Genomic DNA, 27227 nt, shown 5'->3' on the forward strand with positions numbered 1-27227 from the left:
GAATTCCACACTAATTTCCTACATACCTGAATTAGGTATGTATGTATTAATTGTATTACCATACATTGAATCCTTCATCAAGCATTATTTTCACCTTAAAATGACATTCTATTAGATAGTGAAATCCATGGCCACAGAGGGTCAGTGTACATCTTAATCTGAGATGAAGTGCACAGCTGTAAACTGAAAACTAAGAAGCCACTTGTCCTAACTGCTGTTTTGACCCAAGTGCAAATAAGTTCCTTTGAAAACTAATTTAATTCCTATTGGGTTTCACTTTTTTTCTAGATGATTCTCAAGTGTTTGTAAGGTTCAAGTGCTGGTTTGGGACCATCTAGGAAAAACCCCCAACAACTGTTGTAAAATCTGTTGGTTTTGGCCACTGCTGAGGCTCTTCATGCGAGTGCAGTTTGCCATCTCTGTGTAAATTCATCTGAAACCATCAGTAGTGTATAACTAGGGAATCTCGGTTGTCCAATTCCTATTCCAATTGCTTCAGCGAGCATTTGTTCAGCACTTCTTTCCATCTGGAGTAGAAAGCCGGGGACACTGAGGAGGAATGGATCATAGCCACACTTGAACCACAAAGAGGAGAAACACTTCTGAGGTAACTGATACGGTATTTTTTGAGTGCATTGAAAAGGTAACTTGCTTTATGGTTCTTTGTACTTATCGGTAGCATTGAATAGTGCTGAAAATCACATTGCTCCAAGTTTCCATTTACTACTGATGGAATTAAGAGCTTTGAAACTCTGAGAGGGTGGTATTGGTACAGCTGCTCGAAAGCGGAAGCTACCAGATGGCTTTAAGTTGCAGAGTAAGTATCAGGTGCTACATCTTCAGGGTGTAAAGTGTGAAATTCACTTTGGAGCTGGGAAGACAGAAATGAGATGTGTAAATCCCTCCCAAAAAGTACTGAACTCTCAGTGTCACCAACTGTTTTGTGAATGCTGCTGTATTGACAGAACAGCTGCTAGGATTTGTGAAATGAACACAAACAGCACTACTTGCCTACAGGCACTTCCCAAAACCTCTTTGGGAATTGTGCTGGACTCCTTGTGCCCTTTGGGGAGCTCCTACCAAGATGCCCATGAGCCACAATGGCTCTTTTTGCTCTGCTTTCCCCGTTGAGCTGATTTCAGTAGCTGAAGCTCTCTGGAGTGCCAGTGGTACCAGATTCCTTGTGAAAAGTTTAAATCTTTAGTGTTTTAGAAAAGTCTAAATGTGACATCCGGATTGCCACACGGTGCTGTTGCGAAGTGCAGGGGCTTGGCTCTGCTTGGGAAGCGGCTGTTAACCCAAGCCTGAGGTTGTGTGTCGAGTCCTGTACGGGCTGTGGCTGCAGATCTTGTCGGCTTTATGAGGTAAAGACGAAAGACTGAACCCATCTGGCGGTGGTGACGGTGAATCCCGCTGGGCTCCATGCGCCGCTGGGCTCTCGGGACAAGGCTGTTTGATGGGGAGACGGAACACTGCCTCTTCAGCAGGGCAGCGCCTGGTGCGGCCATGGGGAAACTCCCGCGGTGCCGCTGCGCTCCGCCCTGCCCGGTGCAGCGGGCGGTCCCCATGGCGGCTCCGCGCTGAAGGGAACCGCGTTCCCGCCCTTCCCGCTCGCCTCAGGCGCCTCCGCTCCCTTCGGCGCATGCGCCCTGTGGCCGCGCATGCGCCGCCGCCGCCTGCGCCGCGGCGGTCGCCCAGGGCTCAGTGCGCGGCGCCTTTTGTAGCGGCGGGGCGGGCGGCGCTAAGGCCCGGCGGCGGCCTCCGCTCCCGCGCCGGGGGGTCTCGCCCTCCTCCGCGCCTCCCTCTGCCCCCTCACACCTCTCCCGCCCTCAGGACCAAAGAAAGAGCAATGGCGGCGCGTTAAGCCAAGTCCTCGGCCGGCCCGGCGGCTGCGGACCTCCCCGCAGCGGATGCGCGCCTCGCCTCAGGCCCCGGCGGGAGCCTAGCGGGGCCCCGGCGGCCGCCGCCGCTTCTCCTCCTCCTCCGCCTGCTGCTGCTGCTGAGGGCGCCCCGCTCCCCTCAGCCCCGCGGCCATGGCCACCGAGCTGGAGCCGCCGGCGGCTGGCGCCGTGCCGGGCGCGGCGCCGCTGGAGGCGGAGGAGGACGAGGAGCACTGGCTCTACGGGGGTAGGTACCGCCGCCCCCGGCCGCGCAGCCAGGCCGCGCCCCGGCCCGGAGGGTTGGGGGCAACGCGGAGCGCCCGGCTCCGCCTCAGGGGCCGCCCCGGCCCCACCTGCCCCGGTGTGCGGGGCCGGGCGGTGTGTGCCGGCGGGGCCGGAGCGGCTCCCCCGGGTCGTTGGCTGGGTTTTTGGAGGGGGAGGGCGGGGTATTGTCCTTTTAACGACACCGCGATGCAAAGAGGTTGATGCGGCGCTTTGTTGCAAGCGCAGTGTCCTCATCACCCAAACGCTGTTAGCCCGCTTGATGCAGATGAACCCCCGGGCTACCGGGGGACAGGCTCGTGTGTGTGTGTAGGAAGAAGTGTAGGGCTTTATTTACACGTCTTTGTCCCCTCATAGACTTTCCAACTGCCTGCTTTGACGTTTCTTCTTCCCCGGCATGTTAAATGTCTATATAAAGACCTTCCCAGATGTCCCTTATGTGATGTTTGCCTTTACTCCTTCTGCTCTGAGACTTGGGATGTGTATTTTGAATTCTGTTGTGTGTCAGTGATGCGAGACTTCGCTTCTGCAATACGTTTTGGTTGTTGGTTTTGTTGTGGTTTTTTAGTTGCTGTATTTCTAGGTGATCTTTGTTGAAAAGAGAACATTGGGGCTATAGTGCCTTGGCACTGCTAGGTACTTCTGTTGCTGTGATGCATTTTGGTTTGCATTTAAATTTAGCTTTTTTCTTTCACTTGAATAATTTTATTTTTTATTATCATTATTGTTTTTGCAGATGACACCACTGGTAAGCAAGAAGATGGACCAATATCTGGGTGAGTGTGGAGGCTGTTTGTTCATTATAATGATACCTGCTGCAGAGAAGATCAAGCCATGTTTAAGCACAGCTTCAGGAATGCTTTAGACCAGTGCTGTTGCCAGAAGCAGTAGCCTCTTCTTTTGCCACCCTTGGGCTGGCAAAGTGTTTATGGATTTAGGAGGTGAACTGGATTTGACTTAAAACTGACTTTCCACTCCCTAATTAGTCTGAAATCAGATCTGGTTTCCAGTTTAATTCCCTGGGAAAAACGGTGCCTTGAGGTTTGGCCTTTGTGCTGGCCTGGCATTGGGAAAATGTTCGGTGCTTTAGCCTGGAAAAGCTGAAAACCTTGAGCCCAGGTTTAACACAACCAAATCAACACATGGGGTCTATGAACAATGTGGTTTGGGTCAGACTTTCAGATCAAAGCATTGGGAACTCAGTGATCAACTTTGCTTTCTGCCTCTGGAAAGTGCTGGCCGTCCTTGGTCAGAACTCCCGTATAGTTGTAACTGTGTGTTTTGCACTAGCAGAGTTTTCTCTCAGCAGGAATATCGTGTTTCCCGTTTTTAAATGTAACATGGCTTTCAGAAGACTTGGTCTTCACTGGATCTCTGTGTGCTCAGCACCTTCAAAAGTTCAGTTTGTTTATTGTCATTTAAGGTCATTTTGAATTCAGTATCTGGAATTTCTGAGGTTGTTACGGATAATGTCCTACTCCTGGTGTAAGTATCTGGAACAAAAAACATGGTAAATTGGTACCTAAAACATCAAATGGGCTTTGCGAGAAGGAACAACTTTTAGCTTAGATAGAAATTTACTGCTAACTTGCATAAATCTATTACTCCCTGTCACTTTTGTCTGAATGTAATTTGACTTTATCAGCAGGATTAAAAATTGAATTTCCAGTAACTGTCTCAATAACTGCAAGATGTGTGAAGGAAAACTGTCAGTGCTTGTGCCAGTGCTCTTTTTCTTTCCCTCTCTCTTTTTTCCCTTTCTTTGTTGCACAATGAGACTCTTCCTAAATGAAGAGCTATGGGATGTTTTAAGATAAATAACTCTTTGTTTGCTATATTGTCCATATCCCTGGCTGCAGCTCCAGGGATGCATTGCTGGCTTGCCTGGAGTATCCATCTCTATCCATTAACATTCCTTAGCCTAAAGGATACATTAAATGCCAGCAGCCTGTGCAGGATGCTGTTATGTCAGCAGTGTGAAGGGTTAAGTTGGTGTTCTGGGGAAATGAAATAGCTGTGACATTTTTTTGTGTGCAGCTGATGGCTGTGGACCTGTCAGATTGCTCATTCCTGGGAAGCAAACAGGTTAGGGAAAGACTTAGCAAATGTTTATTTGAACTCCAATTCATACATTTTAATGCACACCCACAGATACTTCATGTGACTTGAAGCTGAAAGTAATTCTTGTCACTCTGCTTTAATTCAGTCATCTGGGATTCTAAAGAAAATTTCTGGGGTTGAGGAGGTCAATGTTATGAGTTGCTTGGATTTGGCAAACAAAATGCAGTGGGTTTGGAGCCACCTGTGAGGTTTTCTCCAGTGCTACATCTTCTGTGTAATAGCCTATGTCTGTAGCTTTGAAAGCATTTTAGAGGATGGTTTTCCCTTAGACATCTTGGCTACTTTTAATAACTGAAAGTGTCTTCAGGTGTCACCTCAGGAACTTGAGGACGATGGGACCTGTGCTTCTTTGGTTAGCTGCCCAACCTTCATCCCTTCTTCTTGACCCTGGCTTGATGGTTGAGTTTCTTTGTATGTGAGGCTTTCCTAATAGGGGAGCTTCAGTAACTGCTCACATTGTTTGCCTGTTCTTTTTTATGCTCAGTAGCTGCTTTCTGAGTTGCAGTAGTGTGATCTTTGGGCTTACTTGTTTGGTGTCTCTTTTCCTGCCACCTCTGAAATGGCTTTAACCTGACCAGTGCTTCGATTCTGTTAGGTGTTACATACGTTTCTTTTTGAAGATAATCTTGTGTATGCTTACTATGTGACATGGGGCTTTAAATCAATAGCAGCATCTCCAGAAAGTGCTGGTGGGGAATTGGGTTTCCTGGGCCTGGGCTGTTCTAATGGTCTCTTTGGAAAAGCTGCAGTTATTTTGAAGTTCTACTAGGTTTTATCTGTAACATTAGAGAAAAATGATCTCTCTTTGTGTTTCAGTGTTGTAACTTGACATACTCGTTTCTGGAATACCAGTTTGACTTTCTTGCTTGGCTAATGCAATAAACAGTGTTAACATTTATGCAAACTCCTTAATTGGAGGTAAATCTCAACCTGACCATTGTTGCATTAGGACTAATTTGTAACGAGTGAGAAGATTGGGTGGATAATTATCTGTCGTCTTTGAAATGTAACTACTCATTAATGTAAACTATTCGTAGAACACTAAAACCACTTTTTCCTTAATTTCTACAGGACAGATGCCCTTGCTGCTTACTAAATATATGTACAATTATTAGCATCATTAAGGACAAGGTGAAGTTTTGCTTATTATGTTCCCAAGGCCAGGTTGAATGGGGCTTGGAGCAACATGGTCTAGTGGAAGGTTGAACTAGATGAGCTTTAAAAGGTCCCTTCCAACCCAAACCATTCTATGATTGTGCCAAACCAAAGCTGAAAGCTATTCCAGCTGCTACTTCTGTATTAGCCACTGAGTGGTGGTTGGCTGGGCAGCCACGCTGTCTGTCAAGCACTCTTGGGAAGCACTAAACTGATTCTTTCCAACAAAAAGCAAAGCCAAGCAAGGATGATGATTAATTTTTTTGTCATATAGTTGAGCTGGCTGCCAGCTGAATAAACACACTACATGAGTAAAGCCATTATATGAAAGTCACCTGGATGAATGATTTAGGAATGTTTATAGGCGAACCTCTAGATTGGTCTTACCCACTTTCTTTTATCTGTCACGTTTACCAGACACACAGAGTCTTCCCATCCATTGCAAGATGCTCCTCAGGAGAACCGGCCTGTCAGCAACGAAGACCGGGAGATCTCACAACATGTAAGTATCCCACTGCAAATGGTAGACACAGTTATTTTTGTGCTTCTTAATGCCCATGGATAGAATGATGTCAGTGTAAAGATGCTGGTACTGCCCAATACATTACATTTGTACTGTAGGAGTGTACCGATAGTTCCCAATGCTAACTACAGCAACAGGCTTCTCTTCTCAGCCTACCTTGTGTAGTGGGCAGTGAACCCTCACCTTAGTATTGCTTGTGCCCACTGAAGAGGCAGATGAGGTGCTGCAGGCTGGCAGGAAAAGCAGAACATGATGTTACCTCCAGCTTGATATTCAGTATGGCTTCTTGAGGGTCAGTAAATATGGGGAACACTGGGATAGAAAGCCCAAAGTGCTGGGAATCAGTTTGAATTCAGGCTCAGACCTTTTAAAATGCATTCTAGTGGCTCTGAGCTGAAAGGATAGGAAGAGGCTTGCTCTTTCACTGCCTCTTTCTCTGGTTTTTGCCTCCAGAGACAACTTTGTATAACCTCAGAGTGCAGTAGAAACTTATGTCTTTATATCAGAATCATTCTTTCTAAGGGTTCTTTATCATAGGAGCTTTGTAAGTGGCTTACTGTCCCAGGGAATTGATCAGTATTGTGTTTTGGTGAGCTCCTGTGTGCTTTCATTGTTGCTAGGCTCTTCCAAGTGGTGAAGATGAAGAAGATGACAGCGATAGCGACAGTGACGATGACGACGTGAAGGTTACTATTGGCAATATTAAAACGGGAGCACCATCGTACATGTACGTGTTGCTGATCCTGGTGTTGGGTTCAATCTGGCGTAGCTCTAGTGTGTTGATTGGGATTGAAAGTAGGGATGAGAGCTGATTTGTCTCCTGGGAGATATGTGAGTAACTGCTGGGACACCAGAATGGGGTTAGAAGCTGATGGGCAGCTCTGTCCTGCAACTTCTGGCTGGAGAATCCAGCTGTAAAATAGGAATGATAATTCATGGGTCTGGTGTTGGAAAATTAACTAAATAATGACTGTGCTTTATCGGGCACAATTAAAAGTGGGATGTTAGAATTAACTCATCATCTGTGAAAACTCCAAGAACCCGAATCTGCCTTGATAAGAATTTGCATAAGATGTGAAGTTACTGGTTTTCAGCTGTCTGATTTTTCATGGTTCGGAAATGGTGAAGCTGGATTTGTGAACCAGGAAATTATGTCACTGACTTAAAACTCCACCTCATTTGCATTGAATGAAAATAATAGGGCAGCACTTTCGCTTGCTGCTAGCAGCCTTCCTCTTGAGGAAATGGTTTACATGTGCTCTGCAGCATATTCTGACTTTAGGGATAATCTCCTTCTCTTGGAGCAGTTGTTTCAGCCTGATGGGTTGCTCTGAATAGCAGAGCTCCATCCCTTAGCAACTCACTAGATTTTGCAGACATCCCTTTTGAAATCTGCTGCTTTTACCCTTCTCATTCTGTGATGTATGTGCAGCTGTGATTTCCATCTTGTTCAGTTCCATTTAAATACTAAGTATGTTCCTGGGCAGAATGGAAACCACAACTCTTAGAAATAACCTTTCCCTTCATGTTCAAAACAGTTATCTTGTGTTCTTTGGTCGGTCAGTAAGTATGTTTGCTGGTTTCTGTAGGTGTAGAGAAACTTACATGGAAAGTGAATCTCACTTTTAAGATGTTGAGACTTAGTACTACAAGCATGAGTAAACCCAAGTGAGCTAAGCATCTTCTGAAGGTTGTCGGGGCTCGAATATATTTTGCATGAAAACAAGCAAGTAATTTATTCAAATACCAATGTACTGATTCTTTTCCATATAGGGGAACTCCTATGAATCTAAACTTAAAAACGGGTAGAGGCTATGGAGCATCTGCTTCAGGTATTACTCTTGTTTTTATCCTTCACCTTTTCAATATTTCACTTACCTGGCACTGACAGCTGGAGCAGCTGCAAGTCTTGGTCTCTGGAAGGGTATAGAATTAGTGCATCTTATTTAAATCAGCAATAGTAAGTGCTTTTCCTAAGGATAAGCACTTCTGGGACAGTCTGAGGGTGCAGGGAGCACTGGAATGATTTAATTGCTTTAATTACAGTGATTTAAGCACTGAACGAGCTGATTAGAATTCTATTTAAGCTAGGAAAAAAACCCCATTGATTATTACATTTGTAGTAGAAGGACAGAATGTTTCTGAACTGTATTGTTGCACTGGAGCCAAACATTCTAAATAGCCTGGTTATTTTAACTCAGTGGTCAGTGTATGGAGCTACTTTCAGTGTCAGATACTAAAAGAAACAAACTCTGGCCTTCAGTATCAGCTCTGTGTGATCCTGCAGATGAACTCTTCCCCACCATTCAGTTTAGTTGATACTGTATATGAAGACTTGGATTCTGTCCTTCCTCATATGTGAGACTGTCCTTCCATGGGCTTCATGTACTGCCTTCCCTTAATTCCTTTATGCACATGACTTATCTTCAGATTGAGAAAATGAGAACAAATTCCCCTTGAAGATTGTGTATCTGAGAGATTTCTGCTGCCTCCAGTTAGCACACGTCCACTGAAGGCTGATCCTGCAAAAGTCTTTTGTTAGGAGAAAATCTTGGGAAGGAAAAAATAAATATTTTGCCTGCAGAGAAAAATAATTTATTTTCATTTGGGATGAATTTGGTGCGTGCTCTAATAATTCACTGCATTTGTCTGTAGGACCAGTTTGGGTTGAATTATTTCCCTGCTGCTCAGCTGCCAGTGCTGTACACCCTGGCTCTTTCTTTATAAAGTGACTTTATAATTGTGATTAAAGAGTTGCTTGTGGTTACCTCCATGCTATGAAGCCAGCAATGAATTCACACTAGTGCTTTATTTTTGACTGGAATAATTTGCTCAACAAACGAGTGGATTAAAGGCATTGCATTAAAAGTAGTAACAGTTTCTCTCTCTTTCCAAAGCCAAGTTGCAGCCCAAAGGTATTGACTTAGATGCTGCAGGGAACATAAATGGATTGCCTGTTATCGAAGTGGATTTAGATTCATTTGAAGACAAACCATGGAGGAAACCAGGTGGGGCCTCACTGTTTCTTGTGGTAAATATTTCCTACAGTTTTAGCTGTATCTGTTGAATTTCACGTGTAATTTCTGTCCGTTTATTGCTGCCAGGGAATGGGGAGGTCAGAGCAATGGCCATTGCTCAGCCTCTGATGCCTGTCTAGACTATCAGTGACATTTACTGACTACGCCAGCCATGCTTCTACTTAAAATTGGTTTTATTTGCTCTATTAATTTAACTTCCCTAAAGGGAACAACTATTTTTTATAATGTTCTATTTTATTAATTCCCTAGTTCCAGCAAATATTGCACTGATAGCAAGAGGATAATGTTTGTTGGGTCTGAAAGTCAGTTGAGTAGGATCAGGATTTGGCTGTTGATGATGTGTGCTCTCCTCTTTGTGTGCAGCACCTTGCTTATTCTGTCTCACTGTGGCCAAGCTCAGTGAGCACATGTCATGATAGGAAAGCTGTCTGTCCGTGTTGAATTCTGCTGCAGACAGTTGAATAAAAGGAAGGGAAACACTGCTCTGACATGAAGGCTGGGATTTTTCTATTGGAAAAGCTCCACTGCCTCATTCTTTACAGATTCTGCCCCTGGGTGCATAGGAGTTAGTGAGCAGTTCCCACTTACTCTTCTGGGCAGTATTATCTAGACTGTGTCCAGACAAATAGTACTTTGCACAGCAGGTTTTAATATGTACATGGTCTCTTTTGTCTTCCTGATTAGAGAAATTTCTACTCAGAAGTGACTCTTGCATGACAGCTGTAGGGTGCTACAAGTAAACTTCTGTTTTTCATCTGAATTTGGTACAAAAGTAAATGAAGGAACCAAAGAGATCCAGATTTTTGCTGTGTTCCTCTCCTAAAATGTGCTATGATAAAGTGTTAACTGAAGTAAAATTCTGCTTGCCCCTTTGCAGGAATAATTCTTCTAACCAGCCCCTGTACTTTATTTGTCATTCGGAAATACTGCTATGCTAACTAAGTAGTGCTTTTATAAGGCTGCCTATGGTGTGGTTTTGGTATCTCTTGACTACCTGAAATGAAGGGCGTCAGAGTATGAAACACTGCTAATAACTGCATTGACATATCGTGATATCAGATATGGATATGATATGGAGCACTCTGTGGTGAATAGTAGCTACTACAGACGTAATAGGAGGTGTAGCCTTTTTTCTGCAGGGGATTTCCCATGGAGAGTGAAGTGAGAAAGAGGGGGCTATGAAGAAAATAAGTTAGAGGGAAGACAATGAAAGAAACTTCAGAGATGAAGCATGGAAATCGTTGTGGTCATGCTGACATCTCTGGACCAAACTGAAGGCAGCTAGCCTTAAAACAGTGTAAGTCCAAATGGAGGGAAGATGTCTGCAGAGGTGTGTGGCCTGTAGGTTTATTTTAGATGGCAAGTAGCTTGTTACTCAACAGCATATCAGGTTTATATCCTTCACAGTTAATTGTTTATTAAGTTAGTATCTCTTTAAAGTAAGGAGAGGAAGAAGAAATAGAGTGTGGAAAAACTTATTGAAATGTAGGCTGATAAAACAGATATGTAAATGTCACGTTGCTGAGTCTGTGTTGGTGCAATTTGCATATTTGGGTGGTACAACAGGAAGAGTGGCCTGCGTAGAACATAAACGTAAACCTCACTGCATAGATCCAAGCTCAGCATGGGCAGAGTGTTTTGCTTCGCCCTTACCTGTCAGCTCCTTGTTTTAGGATTGGTCTGTCTGGGAATGCCTCTGCAAGGGTGATGTTTGAGGGACACCTCAGCAGGGTTAGGAGATGCTTTGTAATGTTTCCTGTTGTGAGATGTGCCTTACAGAGGGAGCTGCAGCTAGATTTGTTCCTCTGCATCAATGTTTTCCTGGCAAGCAGTTTGTGGCCACCTCTCTTACTCAGAAGTGCTCATGCTGAATTGGCACATTTCACAGAGGACTGTCAAGGAAAGACAACAATCTTAGAAGGAGTAAGATAACAGTCTTGGAAGGCTATAGGTAGGATCCTGACTGCATTATAATTACTTGTGTAGTCTGAGGTGTATCCGTAAAAAGTATCCATAAAATACTTCCAGTTCAGCCCTGTGTCATGACATGGGCAAGTCCAGAATCTCTTCTCAGTCAGGAGCAGAATGTGTTGGCTTAGTTCTACCAAGAAAAAGGTTCTGTGGCACCATCCCATTTTGGTGGCAGTAGCTGGAACTATCATTCCCATGCTCTCCCCAGCACTCAGCTATTTGGAAAACTGCAAGAAACCAGTCTGAAAAAATCCAGGTGGTGGATAAGTGGTCACAAGTGTCTCTCCTAATAGCCTGCAGAGGTGCTGTGTTCTGTGTCCCAAATGGTCCTGCTGCTGTCCAGGCTGTGTTCCCCCTCTCACTGAGACATGCAGCCATCTCCACTGTGGCACACAGAGGCTTTCTGGCAGGATGAAGTGGAGAGTAAGCTCTGCACTCTGGAAGATTTCGGTTTTCTTAACACTTCATTTAAGCAGTTAAAGGACAATTTGAGAATGCAGCTCTGCTGGAACCCCTGTGTTAACTTCTGCTCCCTTTGCCAGGTGCTGATCTTTCCGATTACTTTAATTATGGATTCAATGAAGAAACATGGAAAGCTTATTGTGAAAAGCAGCGACGGCTTCAGCTTGGACTGGATCCTGCTCCTCCCATCAGCACTGAAAACAAGATCACGGTAGGTGACTTGTTACTCCTGCATATGGCTACAATAAACCTGGGGCTTTTTATTGTAATCACAGAGATGAGAATATAAGAGCAGAAAATGCCTTAATACTTAACTGTTCTGTGTTCCTTTTCATTGATGAGAAATACAAAAATATCTTTAAAGTTGAAATCTCTTTGCGAAAAATCTTTTCTCTATGGAACAAACAGTTCCATCTGCCTGGCAGGTTTGAAGCGCTGCAGGGGCAAGACTTGAGTGAATTTCCAGTTGGCTTTGAGGCTACCCTGCTATAGGGGTGTCTGGTTGGAAGACACACATGGATGTGAGAAGTGTAGAGAGGGCACCTGGGCATCCATGGCTGTTCTGCTTGGTGCAGTTGTGTGGCTGCCTTCTGTGTTTGGGGACTGCTTTGGCCATCAGCCTTTGCAGAAGTCCATCAGGTGGCCAGCAGCTCTTAATCAGAACTTCAGCCAAGGAATCAATACAGCAAGTTATTACTGTTTCCAGGTTTGAGTTAAGGACTACATGGAAAAGGCTGAGAGCTTATTAAGCTTTTGGACTTCTAGTGGGAGACAGTGGACAGCAGGCTGAGGCTGGAGTAGCCAGCCAGGTTACAGCAGTATCTGCCACCTTGACTGCAGAATGAGTTGCTTGTTGGCAAAAACCCTGTGGTTGTGCCTCAGGGGAGCCCTTTTCCTTCACTGAGGGTTAGTCTCTGATACTACATTTGGTTGAAAGTAAGGGCATTAAACCTGTGTTACATTTTGCTTTCCGTAGGTTCAGCAAGGAAGAACAGGAAATGCTGAAAAAGAAGTGGAAAACAACATCATCAAAACAGAATTCAAAACAGACTTCTTGGCTCTGGTGGGAGGACGCATGAAGGCTGGGCCTCCTCCTAATAGGTAAGAGATGGTGCAGATCCAAAGCCTGGGTGCACTGTGTTCTTCAGAGAGGTAGCTGGGATCTACCTGGGTCATATTTTAATCTCTTCAAGCCTGAAATAAGCTTTTAAACTCTACAGGAAGCTATTGTGGTCACTCATTAACTATGGTCTTGAGCACTGCTCTCCTGGGGGTTGTCCATCTCCTGCCTACCCATTTACTTCTCTTTGGTGATATCCTCAGTATGGTGCTGCACAGGGAGGCAAACCTGATTCCCAGCTGAAGGGACATCTCTGGGAGTCAAAAAACCAAGGGAAATCCCTCATCTTTGAGGGCTTACATTGCTGCTGCTTGTGCTTACTTGGCTTATTCTTACTCCCACGATGTTAATCTTTGCCTCCTTAAGTGGAAGTGGATTACGTGTTTGGCAGCTGCTAAGAGGAGCTATTGGTTTCTAACCTGTGTGCTATGCTGCTTGGTGCATGCTGATTAGTTATGTTCTCCAATGAGAGAGAGGATCCACAAGGCTGGACAAAGCAAAACAATTGAGTCACTTGACTGGCAGCCTCTGGTGGGAAACCACTTTGACCTAATGGGGTTGGTTAGGGTTTTATCAAAGGCTTCAGAACAACAAAGCTGTGTGAAACCAGAAGAGGCAGAGCTTTGGGATCTGGGTGTTGCTATTGCTTTATTTGCATTACCTCTATTGCTTTATTCACATTACATCTTTTGCACACCTGTCTGGCAGAAATGGTTTTGTATTCCAACTTCCCAATTTGTCTGAGGAGAGAACTAAGTATATGCTTCAAGTATAAGCTTTAAAGCTCTACTTAGTCTCTTTACGTTCAAGCACTTTGGCATTTTTTCTCCTTTCACAGTGCCATCAAATCAGTCAGGTTTCTTTATAGCTGTTACGTGTATACCATGAGGTTTTGGAAAACTTACACCACTGAGAACAAGCTGTTGCTGTTGTAACTGTACGGCTTTTTGTCATTTTAACTTGCAGTCTGGTTTTAAAAGTACTGACACACAAGATTCTGCTCCTGCAGCAGTTTTCGATCAGGACCAGGTTGGGTATCCATTTAAACCACAGCAGAATCAGAACCAGGGGCTTAGCAATGAGTTGTTTGGTTTGGGTTTTTTTCGTCAAAGTGAGCAGATTTCAGTGAGAGAACTTTCTCTCTCCAACCAGCCAGTATTTTATGTCCGCTCTCAATAAATTTCCTACTGATACAGAAAATTGTGTTGTCTAACTTGGATATTTTTCTGTCCTGACTGCAGGAAAATGTCTTATGGCCATGTTTGCACAAATCAATTGTTACATAAATATAGGATGAAGAATATTTAAACTTAAGTTGCAGGTGCTCCTCTCTCTCACAAACCTGTACTTGTGATGACCTTACAGTGAGCTCCTACAGAATGTTCTTCCCCTGAGAGTGAACAAGGACTTCTCATTCCCTTCTTGTCCAATTTGAGTGCTGCTTCTGGAGATTTTTCCCTGGCGGAAAAGCATGTAGGAGAGAAGCCTGTCTAATAGCGGGGAAAACTGCTCCTGCTAATGTCTTTGAGCCTAAAAAGATGCATCTGCTTTGTACCAGGAAGCTGGGTGGGACGATTGATGTGATCGGTGGCCAGGCTGGCACAATCAGGAGAGTAGAAGGAAGGCGCCGTGATAAACATGCCTCTGAGGAAAACCCAATCCAGGTAATAAATGTCTTGGCTTTACTGCACTTCTAGTGAACACTGAGCAAGTGTCTGTGTGTGGCTGACCTCCCTAGTTGCAGTTCCCATCTGCAAAGCAGGAGGTAGTATATGAACCCTATCATGGCATATGCGTGTATCATTCCCTTCTACAGGTTGAATTAACTTCTGTGTTAAAAGCTTTATCTTGCTAGGAGCTAGGGATTGTCCTTTAAAGACTCACCTGCCCATCTGAATGGTAATGCCAGAGTTCCTGTTCTCATCAGCTCTCCCAAATTATTCCTTGAGATGCATAGCTGGGAGGTTCTTATGTGGATTATTCCCTTCTACTGTTGGGTTGGAGTCTCCAGTTCTGCAATGGACAACTTCTGCTTGGGGCTTGTGTTGCTTTTGACTTTGAAGTAACATTTAGTTTAAGCATCATTAGATGCAGCCCATGCTTCAGACTTAGGGTGGGCCTGTATTACTGGATCTTGCCCCTCATAAGAAATAAAAGCCTGGGGTTTAAAACTGGACTCAGTTCTGATCTTGCATGTCCAGTGTATGACCAGAATATTCTGGTTGGTTTCTAGGTAGGAAGATGCTATGTGTATGATTTGATGGCCATCTATTGAGAACTCTTAACCACCTTCCTCCTACCAACCACTCCTTCCTCACCAAAAACCCCACATACGGAACTTCTCCCCTGTCTAGACATGATTCCTGGTTTTGTTTTTACAGTGGGTTTGTGGTTTCTTTACTTTTTTAGTAGTCAGTTCTCTGAATTTTGCCAACGATGGCTCTAAAAAGAGTTTGCCTAAGAGAGAATTTGCTGGGAAACTGTTGTTGTTCCTCCCACTTACAAGCAGAGATACCTGTTATTTCCAGGTCATTCTGGTATCTCTGTGTATTGATCATTCCTTATGTGACCTTTTGTCAGACAGATGTGAATCCAGTCTTCCATTGGCCTACATGGGCACAATGTAGAGCAGAATTTGGCTTACCCCAGGAAAACCATATGGCTTACCCCATAGAAACCATTCTATGGTTCTTGCTGCCCTCAGGAGAAATAAGTTGGGGTAAAACCCTCAAATATGGCAGCTCTCAACCAGAACCCTCTATCAGTGGCAGTTCCTGTGAACAAAAGGTGTTCATACCTGTCAGCTGTCTTGCATAGTTGTGTATTCAGCTACACTCTAGTCTTTGCTGTTCTACGTAGAAGATCCCTTGCTAAACATGTTGATTGCCTTGGTCAACCTTTCTTCCTCCCCAGAGATGTTACCTGCTGGGTATAGCACAGACTGGTCTTCCCAGGTATCACAGTGCTGCAGTATGCTCCCTTTATGCCAGCACAGCAAGGTCCTAGCTAGGAGCAAGGAGATTAAACGTTCTCTTCTCATTCCTCTGCCTTCTCAGGTGCTTGGAGACCACGGGAGTAAGCCACAACCCCCCCAGCAGCCCCAACAGCCATCACAGCCCCAGCAGCCACCTCAGCAGCAGCCGTTCGCACCACCAGCAGGCCCACCGCCTCCTCCACTGGCTGGGCCACCTCCACCACACTTCCTCCACCCTCCTCCACCAGTTACTTCTGTTCCACCTCCCCTGCATCCTCCAGGTATGTGTTCACACAGCAGCATGTAACAGTCTGAGGCTGTGAGTTTGGACATCCCAGGCTTAGGGCGGAGCAAAGGGTTAATTGTTAAATGCTGTGGGACAGTTGAGCAGTTAAGTAACAGGTCCTTAGACCTGGCCAGTCTTTGTTCAGTGTCTCCATCAGCCTATCTAACATTTGCCCTTAAATACTTTAAAAATGGCAGCTAATGGCTAATTACTGCTTAATAGCACCAGTTTTTCTGCTGATCTGTTTGCTCAGATATGTGAAATTTATTCCAAAGAGTGCTTTTAAGACTGGTTTGAGGGGCAGAGATGACATGCTTTACCTGCTGTCCTCACTGCTTCTGCTTCTTCTTTATTTCCATAGGTCTGCCACCACCCGGTCCTATTCCAGGTAGGTGCTGATTTGCTCTTGATAACAGCAATGATGTTGAGCACCCAGGTGGCTCTATCTGAGCATTTGGATTAAGAAACACGAGCTAGGATGACACCAAGACCCATTTTAGAGCACAGTTAGTTTAAGGCTAATAAACTCCAGTGCAGAATTGAACTCGAGCTGCTTATCTTCTGTTCTGTAACTAAATAATGATCTGTAGGACTTTTTAACACTTGTCAGTGTGTCTCTGAAGACCAGTCTAGAAAGTGAAATGGAGAACTTTAGACGGCACTGAAGCCGCTTACTGAGATCTGAAATGGTTTAGTTCTTGTTATGACAGTTGCACAGCAAAAGTTTGAGTGACAAATTGGTGCTTTTGTGTAGGAATTTGAAGTGTGAGACTGAGCAGAACAAATGCTATTTCCATCAAAGCCTTTGCTCCCTGGTGTGCAGTAGAGGTGGTGAATACTAATAAAGAGCTGTAACAGCCAATCTTGTGCATAAGTTACGGTCCCCACTAATTCAGAGGTGCTGTGAACCTGAGTTTCCTCTGGCTTGTGATTTTTTTCCTAGTGGAAGTTTTGCCTAATCCAGGGAAAGCAAATTTAGCTGTTTGTGTAGCAGACCATTGGAGCTGTGGTTCTGACCAAATGCCATAGATCTGAAAATCCAGTGCTGACAGTGACTTGTATATGCTGTCAGGCCTCTGCCTTCGTGTTATACTTATCATAGAACCATAGAATGGTTTGGGAAGGAACCTTAAAACTCATCCAGTTCCAACCCCCTGCCACGGGCAGGGACACCTTCCACTAGAGCAGGTTGCTCCAAGCCCCTGTGTCCAACCTGGCCTTGAACACTGCCAGGGATGGGGCAGCCACAGCTTCTCTGGGCACCCTGTGCCAGCGCCTCAGCACCCTCACAGGGAAGAGCTTCTGCCTCAGAGCTCATCTCAATCTGCCCTCTTACTCGATGCATGTATTTGCAAAAGCACTTTGGACCTGCTGTGCTTGTCCTCACTGTGTGTCAGACATGTTGGACTTGATTCCCAACTTCTGTGTCCGTGGTTTTGTATTCATGCTCTGCCCTGGGCTTCCCAAATGGAAATATGGAAAACCTCCACTGACTGGGCTGTCCCTCAGAAAATTCCTGTTTGTTAAAACATCACTTTCCAGACTCCTCTTAGTGTACAATAGCATTGCAGAGCTGGTTTTCGTCGTACTAGAAGGAACCTGCTCATAGTAAGCTTGGATTTAGAGGAACTATATTGTAGTGAAACTGGGTGCAAACTGGTCTAGATGTTGCTAGTCAAGTGCATTTAGATTAAAGTTGGTTGGGAGGGGTGAGGTGGACAGAAGGACCAGGCTGTGGCAGGGAACTTCCACTTGAGGTGAGGGCTTGGAAAGGGAGTTGAGGGAGAATACCTGCTAATTATGGTAATGAGGATGATCCACCTCCATTAGAATTAGGTGTTCTAACAGTAGCTCTTTGAAGTGCTTGTGCTTGGTGAGCAGATGGGATGGAAATGCTCCAGGCATTGCATTTTATCGGAAGATCTTGGGAGAAGGAGGGATAAAAATAAAGCATTTAAGAGTGAGACATGTCCCCAGCTTGGTTGCAGCAGTAGCTGAGCTGGAGACCTCAGGCCACCTCTTCTTGCAGTGAGACACTTGTAGGAAGGGGTTCTCCTGACCCATTTTGGTGTTCACAGGAAGAGGTGATGAATTGTCCCATGGTTGCATTGACAGTGCTGACTCAATCTCCATTGACTTGAAAAAGAACCTGGAGCTTCTGGCTTCAGTGACTGCAGATAGTAAATGGATCCTGTCTTTTGCATCAGTACGATTTCATCTTCTTTTCTTCTTTAATAATAAACAGAGGAATATTTATGCAAAGCCAGGCCAGTGGGTGGTTGGTCTGTTCTTGCTGGCATTGGTAACTGCCTACAGAAATGATGGTTGCTTCTAGTGACAGATACAAGTTTAAGAAGTTCCCTTAGGAGCAGTCAGCAGGTCCTTCTCACTTTCAGGCTGGCCAAGGTTGAGGACTTCGGCTTCCAAGGCTTAAGTCACTTCTGGAAGTGGCTTTCCTAAACTTCTGCTTAATTGTGCTTTCTTGAAGATGCTGCCTTGTGATTTTTGCATAACAATTCCTCATGTGTTTGACATTGGGCCCATTTTTAAAACATCAGACCTTGCAGACAGCTCTGCATCGCTGAGGCTCTGTCTTCTCAGGATTACTAAATGTGTATGTGTTCAGCAAATTGGCTTTCTTTAAAACCAACCCAACCCAGGTGAATTCTGTGTTATGTGCTGTGCGAGGGACAAAGCTACTTGTTTTAATCAATGGAGCAATAAAGCTTCTGCTGTAGTTGCAGTGTGTCTCCATCCCAAGAACCAAAAGTCTCTGTCTTCCACAGGACTGTCAGGGTTAATCTTTACTCCTTAATGAATCTTATGCTTAAGATGAATAAGTTAGAGGGTAGTTCTTCCTTTATTTTTCTCTCCATACCCCCACAGACCCAACATAGCTGTAGGGGTTTAATTCTGGGAGAAGATAAAACCCTGAAGGAAAATTACTCCACTTCAAACAGCCTTGTTGAGAGTAAAAAGATGCTTTAACTGCTTTTAACTGTAACCACCAATGAAGTCTTGTTCCTCATGGCAAGCTGGGAGATCTGTGATGACTTATGCTTCTGTGTCTAGGGTTGTTCCCGCCTCCTCTGGCACCACCACCAGCTCTCCTCATCCCAACCTTGGATGGGTAAGGCCACACCTGGGCTGAGCCAGGGGCACAGCTCCTCCATAGAGAGAAAGGGAGGCGGGCAGGTCTCACATCAGGGTGGGAATTCTCAGTTGGGTCTTGGATTGGGCAGGGATGAGAGCAGAGTCCGTAGGGAATTCTCTGTGCATTCACCTTCATTTATCATGCTCATGACACAGGAAGGAGTCAGTAAAGTGTAGGTGTGAGCTTAGGCCTAGTGCAGAGTAGTTGGTAGCATGTTATGTTGCTGCAGATCTTTTCTCTGAAGATTCCCCAGCACTCTTATTTCCCAGGAAGCTGCCTGATTGCCAAGGGATGGGTAAAGCAGGGCAAGCAACTGAGTTAGAGGCTGTGGCAAAGCAACTGCACCTCTGCATTTCCAATGGTTGCAGTGCAAAGTGACACCGTGGGTTTCCCATGAGGATGTCCCACAGCCCTTGAGGAAAACACGGGGTAAACTCGCAGCGCAGATGTGCCTGCCATGGGTCACTGGTGTTAGTAACTCACATCCTTTTCTCTCTCCAAAGCCAGCCAGCCAGCTACAACAACAGGCAGCCACCTCCATTCGGCTACAACTCTGCAGGTGAGCACTGAAAATGCCCCTCTTCTCTGGTGTTTGGTAGTTCAGGCTTTTCTTAAGCTGGTGGCCATCGTGGATGCTTTAACTTGAGGGTCTTGCTTGTGCCCCAAACTATCCCACTCACTTAGAAACACACCCGGAGTTTGACCACAGCACGAAGTGTTTGGAAAGCTGCATGTTCTGCAGCAATGGTGAATGCAGTTTTGGGGTTGAGTGCTGAGCCTCAGGTCACTCCTCATTGCAGATAAAACAGAGGAGCTGCCCCGTGTGCCTCAGCAGCGTGCTCTGTTTGCACAGGTACTTGCTTACACTGACACTCTCTGCCTCTTCCCTCACCACAAGCACAGCCATCAGCTTTGCATCTCCTCCCTGAGCTTTGAATGCCCTCCTCCCCCTCTGTATCCTCTTCCTTCCCTGCAGGCGCAGGCCGGCATCTGTCACCTTTTGTCATGGAAGAGGCAGTGCCAGAATTCCAGCAGATTTCCTGCCCTGGTGCAGCCCTGCCGGGAATGCCCATGCTCTCTCCCACTTCCTTAGCGACCACCGCTTGGAGCTGCACCTCCTCGCTGTGCTGAGCAGAGTCACAGGCAGCACCAGGCTGGCTCCTTTGCACAAGTGCTGGTGGCTCTGGGCTCATCAGGCTTCATCCTTCATTAGCAGATGGTGTCCCAGCCCTCCCCAGGTGCCCCTTAGGCGAGAAGGTGCCTGCTGAGAAGTGGGACCTCTCAAGTGTGGCCAAGAGCCAAGGGTGACTGAATTAGCTGGCTCAGCAGTGGGAGAGGCACCTCTGCCTGCTAAGCCGGGATGTCTGGGAAGGATGGATTTAAGCTCTTCTTCCTGGAGACCTTCTAGTGTGTCCTCTCTAGCAGGACCTATGGAGGCAGGAGCTGGGGGAGAGCCCTTGCAGGCATGTGCAGGGTAAGGGGCTGGGGAGGTTTTGCAGGTCTTGCTTGTGTCTTCCTCAGGGAATGGGTGTTCACACATCCTGAGCAAATTGCTGGAAGTAAAAAGGGGGAGTGAGGACAGCAGGGAGCTGGCTGATTGTTGTCTCCTTGGATTCAGCTCTATCTCCAGAGGGTGTCTCTGGAAAGGGAGGGACAGGGAGGATGCTGTTAGCGCTTCAGATGAATAAGGATTCTGCTCTCTCGCTGCAGATTCAGGTTTCATCAGCTACCCACCCATCTCCACATCCCACACACCCTGGGTGACGACGGTGGACAAGGGCACAAGCAGTTCCAGCAGCAGCCATTGGGAATACTCAGGCTCAAGGCGCGAGAGGGAGCGGGAGCGGGACAGGGAGCGGGACCGGGAGCGGGACCGAGACCGCACCCCGACCACGAGTGAATACAACAAGTGAGTGCTGTAATCCAGCAGCTTCTCCTCACAGCTCCCTGCAGGGAGCTCCGGCCTTGCCCTGGAGCTCAAAAAGGTGCTTGGTCAAGGGATGGGGTTATCGTTGTACCAGTTTAACTTGGGAAGAGATACGTTGGATCAATAACCACAGGACACACTGGGAGCCAGTGTCCCTGGCTGGTTTCCTGGGTCTGTTTTTGTTTAAATCCAGCAGAACCAGTTACACTTGCTCCCCTACCTGTAATGTGAGGCCAGTAAATGAAATAGCCCTTCTCTGTGCGCTGGGTATTTCACAGCTCAGTGTGAAGCATTGGCTGTAGAAGCAGCAGCTTCTTGTCTTCTAAATGTACCTGTCAAATGAAAGGACAAGGCACCCGGGCTTTGCTGGGCTCTCCTAGAGAGGCCTTCAGGGCAAGGAGTGCCATCCCCCAGGAGTGAAACCTAAATCCTTACCCAGGCCTTTCTGTGAGCAGTGCTGGACACAGCCACCCTGGTGGCTTTCAGCCTCCCGGTGTTGATCTGGAGAAGCTAAAGTGAAGGGTACCCTGGAAAGATGCTTTCTAAAGCCATCACTTCCCTGTTCTGCCACAGGCAGCATCAGTGTTTTGCAGGCTTCAGGCTCAGAAATACCTGTAGTCATTCAAAACATGATCAGAATGTGCATTCCTAGCAGAGGGCTGCTGCCTGCCTGCAGCTTCCCAGCCCAGGGGCTGAGCAAATAGGACACCCTTTACCTAAACCCCCTTTTTATTTCAGCTTACAAGCTTGTGGGTGCTGTGGGTGGAAGGGGGAGGAACAGAACAGAAGACAAATGTGCTGCAGTGTGAATTGCTCAGAGTCCCACGCTTCCTGTGCAGGCTCCCCCTGTGATGAGCACCCCTGAGCACATTGTTAGCATTGCTGGGTGGTTTCCAGCACACTGACCTCTCAGCTCAAGCCTGCCAGAGCAGGGCGAGCAGCCACCCTCAGCAGAGACCTTTGGAGCACTCCTGGGTGATGATACTGGACATTCCTTTGTCTGGCTTGTTTCAGGGCGATGTCTCAGACTTCCTTTCTCTCAGAGTCTGAATATTGTTTCCTGTAGTGGGACTTAACCCTTTAGATTTCAGCTTTCAGAAGCTGAATAGGGACTGTGAGATGTAGTGAGGGATGTACCTGAATTGGGGTACATCATGCCCCTTGTGTACATGGATTGAATGAGTGAGGTGCCTTGAGCAAATACAGGCAGAAAGACCATGTCATCTCTACTCACACTTTGAGGTTTTGAACTCATGGGGATGAAAATAGTCCCTTAGACTAACTCACACAGGTTATCTGGGGCAGCAGTGTTGTGAGGTAAAATCCAGCACCGGGGGAGGCAGGATGGCAAGAGGAGCATGTTGCTGTTGGCTTGGAACAAGGTAGGTGGATGGCTAGGATGTATTCCAGGAGGATTGTGAGGGCAGAAACCATGAGGCACTGGCCACGTGCTGCTAAAGTAACCCCTTGGCAAAGCCAGAGAAGAGATTTTGTAAACCCTTTGACTTCATAGTCACTGTTGGGGCTTATGAGCTGTGTAATAGGCAGATGGAGAATGCTACTTCAGTGTGGTTAGAACGGGGCTTGGGTTTGATGAGCAGCAGCAGATCGTTGCACAGGTTTGTTCAGGAGCATCACGAACACCTCAGCCTCTTGATGGAGTAAGAGGTGGCAGGAGGAAGCGGTGCCAAACTGTTGGTGAGGACAGGGCTCTGCAGTGACTCTCAGCTGCACGCGGGCTGTGTTCTCTGCCTCACTTCTCCCTTCTCTCCCGAAGCGACGACGAGCGGTACCGCTACTACAGCCGGGAGCGCAGCTACGACTTCGAGCGCGACTACCGCCGGAGCCGCGACCGCAGCAGGGAGCGGGAGGACCGGCACCGGGAGCGCCGGCACCGCGACAAGGACGAGAGCAGCAAGCATAAGTCTTCCAGACGGTAAGAGCTGCCCAGGGCTGGACTGTGCTGCTCATGGGAACACACGTGGCTGCAGGCAGGAAGCTTGGGGATCTCGGGGTGATCCGTCGCCCTGGGTCTCGCTGGCTGCCTGAGACGTGGTGCCCAGGCAGGAGGAAGCGTCTTGGGCAGGAGGCGGGACTGTCTGTGCAGGGAGAGGGGTCCTTGGTGCTTGGATGTTCTCAGTAAGGCAGCTGGCAGGATGTTGAGGCACTGCCAGCAAAATTGCAGCACTGGTGGACAAGGAGAGGTTAAACTGTGCTGAGCATCGCTTCAGAGCAGCATCGTGCCCACTGCTAAGAGTACACACAAAGTAAAATGCAAAACCATCACAGAAGTGTCAGCTTTAGGTATTAATGTGTTCTTGTACAGAAGAGCTTTCGTCAGCCTGGAATCTGAGATGTCCTCTTGGAGCAGGAGGCTGAGCACTGCTCTGTCAGAGCTCTGTGCCCAGTGCTTCCGATAGCGATGATCTGGACAAAGATCACCTGGAGCAGAGCAGGATGTCCCAAAATCCCAGCTCTCCTTGAGTAAATGTATTTGCTCCAGATGCTCTTCCTGTGAGTGGTGTTCTAGCAAAGGAACACATCTGGCCCCTGGCCTAGGGCAGTGCTGCTGCTGTGGCAGTTTACATCCTGGTGATGACTTGAGCTGACTTGCTCGTTGTTTTTTGGTGCTTTAACTTACTTCCTTCTTGGAGATGAAATTCTGTCAGCTCCGAAGGTAATTACCCGTGTTTTGAAATTGGTATCAGAAAAACTCCTACATAATGGCTGGAGGTAAAAGGCTGTTCTCACCCTAAAGGAGGTGAATAAGATTTCAAGACAGGATTGATTGCTGAAGGGCTGGAAACAAAGGGATGGGAAGAAAGGCCAGGCCCATAATCAAAGTTGAATAGAAAACAAGTGGAAGCTGAGCTGATACCAGACTAACAAGCCGATGCCTTGAAGGGTTATTTCTCCACTTCCTCCACTCAGAATTGAAGTCGAGGTTAGATACCTGACTGCATGAGCAGGATGGAGCTCACCAAGTGGTGTCAGGATCTGCTTGAGAGCTCCATGTACAGCACTGGGCCACTGCCTGAGGTGGGAATGAGGCGACTTCCTCTGCTACTCAGACCACACACAGATGCTCCCTGTCTTGCTCAAAGTGGTAGGATGGGAAGTGTTTGTTAGCGACAGCAAATGGAGGAGTACTTGTTTATGGCCACTTGCAGTGTGTATCGGATCCCTGCTCGAGGTGCTTTGAGATGTGAGCCAGGGGAGGGCACTGGCAGGAAGATGAAAGGGTTTTGTTGCAGTTTCCAGTTTACTGGAATTGACCAGTCTGAAGGAAATCCCTGACACTTGTTCCAATATTAAAGGACAGTTGCATTGCTCAGGCATAAACCACTGTCCCCAGGGGGCTGAGGATGTGCTGGGGAGAGGCAGCACCTTTGTATTTCTTTCTTTTTTTGCCCTTTAATGACTCTGAAACCATTTATTAAACAAGGAGGAAATCACTTCGGGCAGGAGCTTTCCAGGCAGGGCTCTGGTGGTTCGGCCAGTTACGTGTGTGCTGCTGAACTGGTATTCCAGTCGTGGCAGGAATTGGGCTACACCTGATGGTGTCCCCACTCGTGCAGCACTGACTGTCCTGTGCTGGTTTTACCCTGTGATCCATTGATCTCCTTTTCCTGTACTCTATATGCTGTGCATTAATTCCGCCCCCTCCACGCCACGGTCAGCTCTGGAGAGCTCGCTTGGGTTGCAGCCTGTGAGGAGAAATGATGCATCTTGGAGAAGCAGCAGAAAATCTCCTCCCAGGAGGTGCCATGAACCAGAGTGGGCAAAACCAGAGCTCCCACCTTTCTGCTTCCTGGTGGAAGCTCGAGGCTGATTGTTGCGTGGGGATGTTGTCAGGCAGCAGGAGTGGGTGAGGAGATAGATAGAGGAGGTTTAAAGCACAAAGGTAGGGAAGCGCCAGGTCATTTATGCGTAAGCAGGGGTAGAAACAGGATCTGCTTCCCATTAGGAAACACCTTTATCTACCTGCATCGATCCCTCTCTTACCTCTAGTCCAGGGATTTAGTGAGTCCAGAGGAGGCCCCGGAGCTGCTGCGAGGGCTGGAGCAGCTCTGCTCTGGAGACAGGCTGAGAGAGCTGGGCTGGGGCAGCCTGGAGAAGAGAAGGCTCCTGAAGGGGAGACCTTAGAGCAGCTCCAGGGCCTAAAGGGGCTCCAGGAAACCTGGAGAGGGGCTTTGGACAAGGGCCTGTAGGGACAGGACAAGGGGAATGGCTTTAACCTGCCAGAGGGGAGATTGAGATGAGCTCTTAGGCAGAAGCTCTTCCCTGTGAGGGTGCTGAGGCGCTGGCACAGGGTGCCCAGAGAAGCTGTGGCTGCCCCATCCCTGGCAGTGTTCAAGGCCAGGTTGGACACAGGGGCTTGGAGCAACCTGCTCTAGTGGAAGGCGTCCCTGCCTGTGGCAGGGGTTGGAACTGGATGAGCTTTAAGGTCCCTTCAACCCAAACCAGTCTGGAATTCCACACGATGTTCAGAGGAGCAGAAGTTTTAAGCACCTCAGATTTAGGACTCTCTCTCAGCTGTTGAAGCTTTAGATGTGTCAGAGTTGTTCGAGCTCCCTCAGGAGCGGGAAGGACACACAAGTTCCTTATAAAAACTATCCCACACTGAATCCTGGTAGCAGCCTGTCTGTCCTGCCCACCCGTGTGGTGCAGAGCACCCAGCTCCAGTGGTTTGCATCACCTGCCCTCGCTCCAGCCACGTGTGCTGTCACCACATCAGCCCACATAACCCTTGCAGTGGCATCGCGGTGCCCTGGGCACTTCTCATGTCTCCAGTTCTAGATCAGAGCAGCAGTCAGTGTGTCTGGGTGTCTGGTCCATGCAGGCTCTGCTGTGACTTCCCTCCCCCCTTTCTTCCCACCCCAGGAAGCAACACGAGAGCGAGGAGGGGGAGAGTCACCGGCGCCACAAGCACAAAAAGAACAAGCGCAGCAAAGAGGAGAAGGAGACCAGTGAGGACGGTGCCCAGGAGGGAGAGGAGCAGGACACCAAGGAGTGACCCCCAGCCCTCAGGAGGAACATCTCTGAACCAGCGTGGCGCTGGGGATGTGTTGGGCTGGGGGTTCATTTTGTATTCCATGTTTTCCATGGGAAGAGGCAGACTCTGGGCGAGTGGAGCCGCCGCTGCAGCGGGTGAGAGCTGCAGCTCAACTCTCTTCTCTTTGGTTTGCTTTTTTGATACAAGACCCAACCCAGCAGTTCCAGTATACAGAGCACTGAGCTACTCCTGCCCATCCCTAGGGAGGACTGTGGTGGATCAGATCCTATGGTTTCTGATGGAAGATGGCTTCAGCTGAAACTAACGCATTTAGGTGATAGTGGTTCTTTTTTGTCATCATCATCATTCCTTTTTGAAGAATAGGACAGCGAGTGCGACTTGAACTTTACTGTCCAAAGAGAAGTGTGACCTAGGTCCCGAGAGCCAGCTTAGAGCCTGGCTTCGAGTAGTGCAGAGTCCCATCCCCAAATAAATCTCTTTATAGCTACAACAGGATCTTCTGCTTTCTCTGGGGCCAAGCGTGAAGAGGAACCCTGTGTCCTGCTGGGGCAGGAGCTCCACTTTGGTCTGACCAGGGCTTCAAGAAGCTGTTGTGTGTGTTCACACAGTGCGCAGAGACTTCGAACCCAGCTGCTTTTTGTTACCCACTGCAAAAACAAGTCTGTCTTATCTTACACCTACAAGTGGGAAATCAACAGAAGGCCCATAGTAAGAGCATGAGTTTCTTTTCATTACCTTTGACTTCACTACTTTTGTTTTTACTAAGAGTTGAGCTGAATAATGCAGTGACTGTGAAGTCCCACCTTGCAGTTTGCCCTTAGGGGGGTGGCTTAGTTCTATTTGGTTATCCCCAACACTCCTGTGCACCACATTCCTGCCCCTAGACCTCCAAATAAACTCAAATTCCAAAGTTTATTTGCACTTAGTGTTGGGTTTAGGGGGCAGCAGCAGAGAGGGTTGTGGATGGGAGGAACTGGGGAGATAATGGTGAGGGCTTTTGGTACATCTGGTACTTGGAATCCTGCACTGCTGTTGGTGAGACAGGACCCACGGAGAGCAGCAGCAGCCCCAGCAGTGCTGAGCTGTGCAGCACACTGAACCAGGGTGCTGAGCCTTGTTAAACAGAGCTTTATTTAGCCCCTGGCTTTGCTTTTCGTGCTGGTCAGTGTTGAGCCCTGGAGGCACTAGTGGGCTGCAGAAAATCCCAGGGGACTTGGGATTTGCTTTTGTTCAGGCCCAGTGTAGTTTAGAAGAGTCCAGCTCCTTCCTGGGAGAAGCAGAGGACAATGACACCGTTTCCTGCTTCCCAAGGTGAGT

General features: G+C 47.3%; 1 protein-coding gene across 2 annotated transcripts; it reads left to right on the top strand.

Moving 5' to 3' along the window:
• The first annotated feature begins 1644 nt into the window (after nt 1-1644).
• On the top strand, nt 1645-26400 carry LOC115612702 (pre-mRNA 3'-end-processing factor FIP1-like). 2 transcript variants are annotated; one of them, XM_030497307.1, is made up of 16 exons: nt 1645-2127; nt 2899-2938; nt 5856-5940; nt 6582-6688; nt 7735-7793; nt 8859-8969; nt 11513-11643; nt 12409-12533; nt 14111-14216; nt 15609-15807; nt 16174-16200; nt 18885-18942; nt 19470-19525; nt 20677-20875; nt 22671-22829; nt 25778-26400. In XM_030497307.1, the coding sequence occupies exons 1-16, from the start codon at nt 2034-2036 to the stop codon at nt 25908-25910; spliced, it is 1689 nt and encodes a 562-aa protein (XP_030353167.1). In that variant the 5' UTR covers nt 1645-2033; the 3' UTR covers nt 25911-26400. The 2 variants fall into 2 exon arrangements, with proteins under 2 accessions (XP_030353167.1, XP_030353169.1); XM_030497309.1 differs by lacking the exons at nt 1645-2127; nt 2899-2938 and adding an exon at nt 3963-5201.
• The last annotated feature ends 827 nt before the right edge of the window (nt 26401-27227 follow it).

This window comes from Strigops habroptila, chromosome 9 (genome assembly GCF_004027225.2).
Source record: "Strigops habroptila isolate Jane chromosome 9, bStrHab1.2.pri, whole genome shotgun sequence".
NCBI lineage: Eukaryota > Metazoa > Chordata > Aves > Psittaciformes > Psittacidae > Strigops > Strigops habroptila.

Excerpts from the sequence above, each read along its gene's own strand:
- LOC115612702 (XM_030497307.1), top strand. The coding sequence starts at position 2,034 with ATGGCCACCGAGCTGGAGCCGCCGGCGGCTGGCGCCGTGCCGGGCGCG. Across the intron at positions 19,526-20,676 it reads ATTCGGCTACAACTCTGCAG|ATTCAGGTTTCATCAGCTAC; the intron begins GTGAGCACTGAA and ends CTCTCGCTGCAG. Across the intron at positions 22,830-25,777 it reads AAGCATAAGTCTTCCAGACG|GAAGCAACACGAGAGCGAGG; the intron begins GTAAGAGCTGCC and ends TTCCCACCCCAG.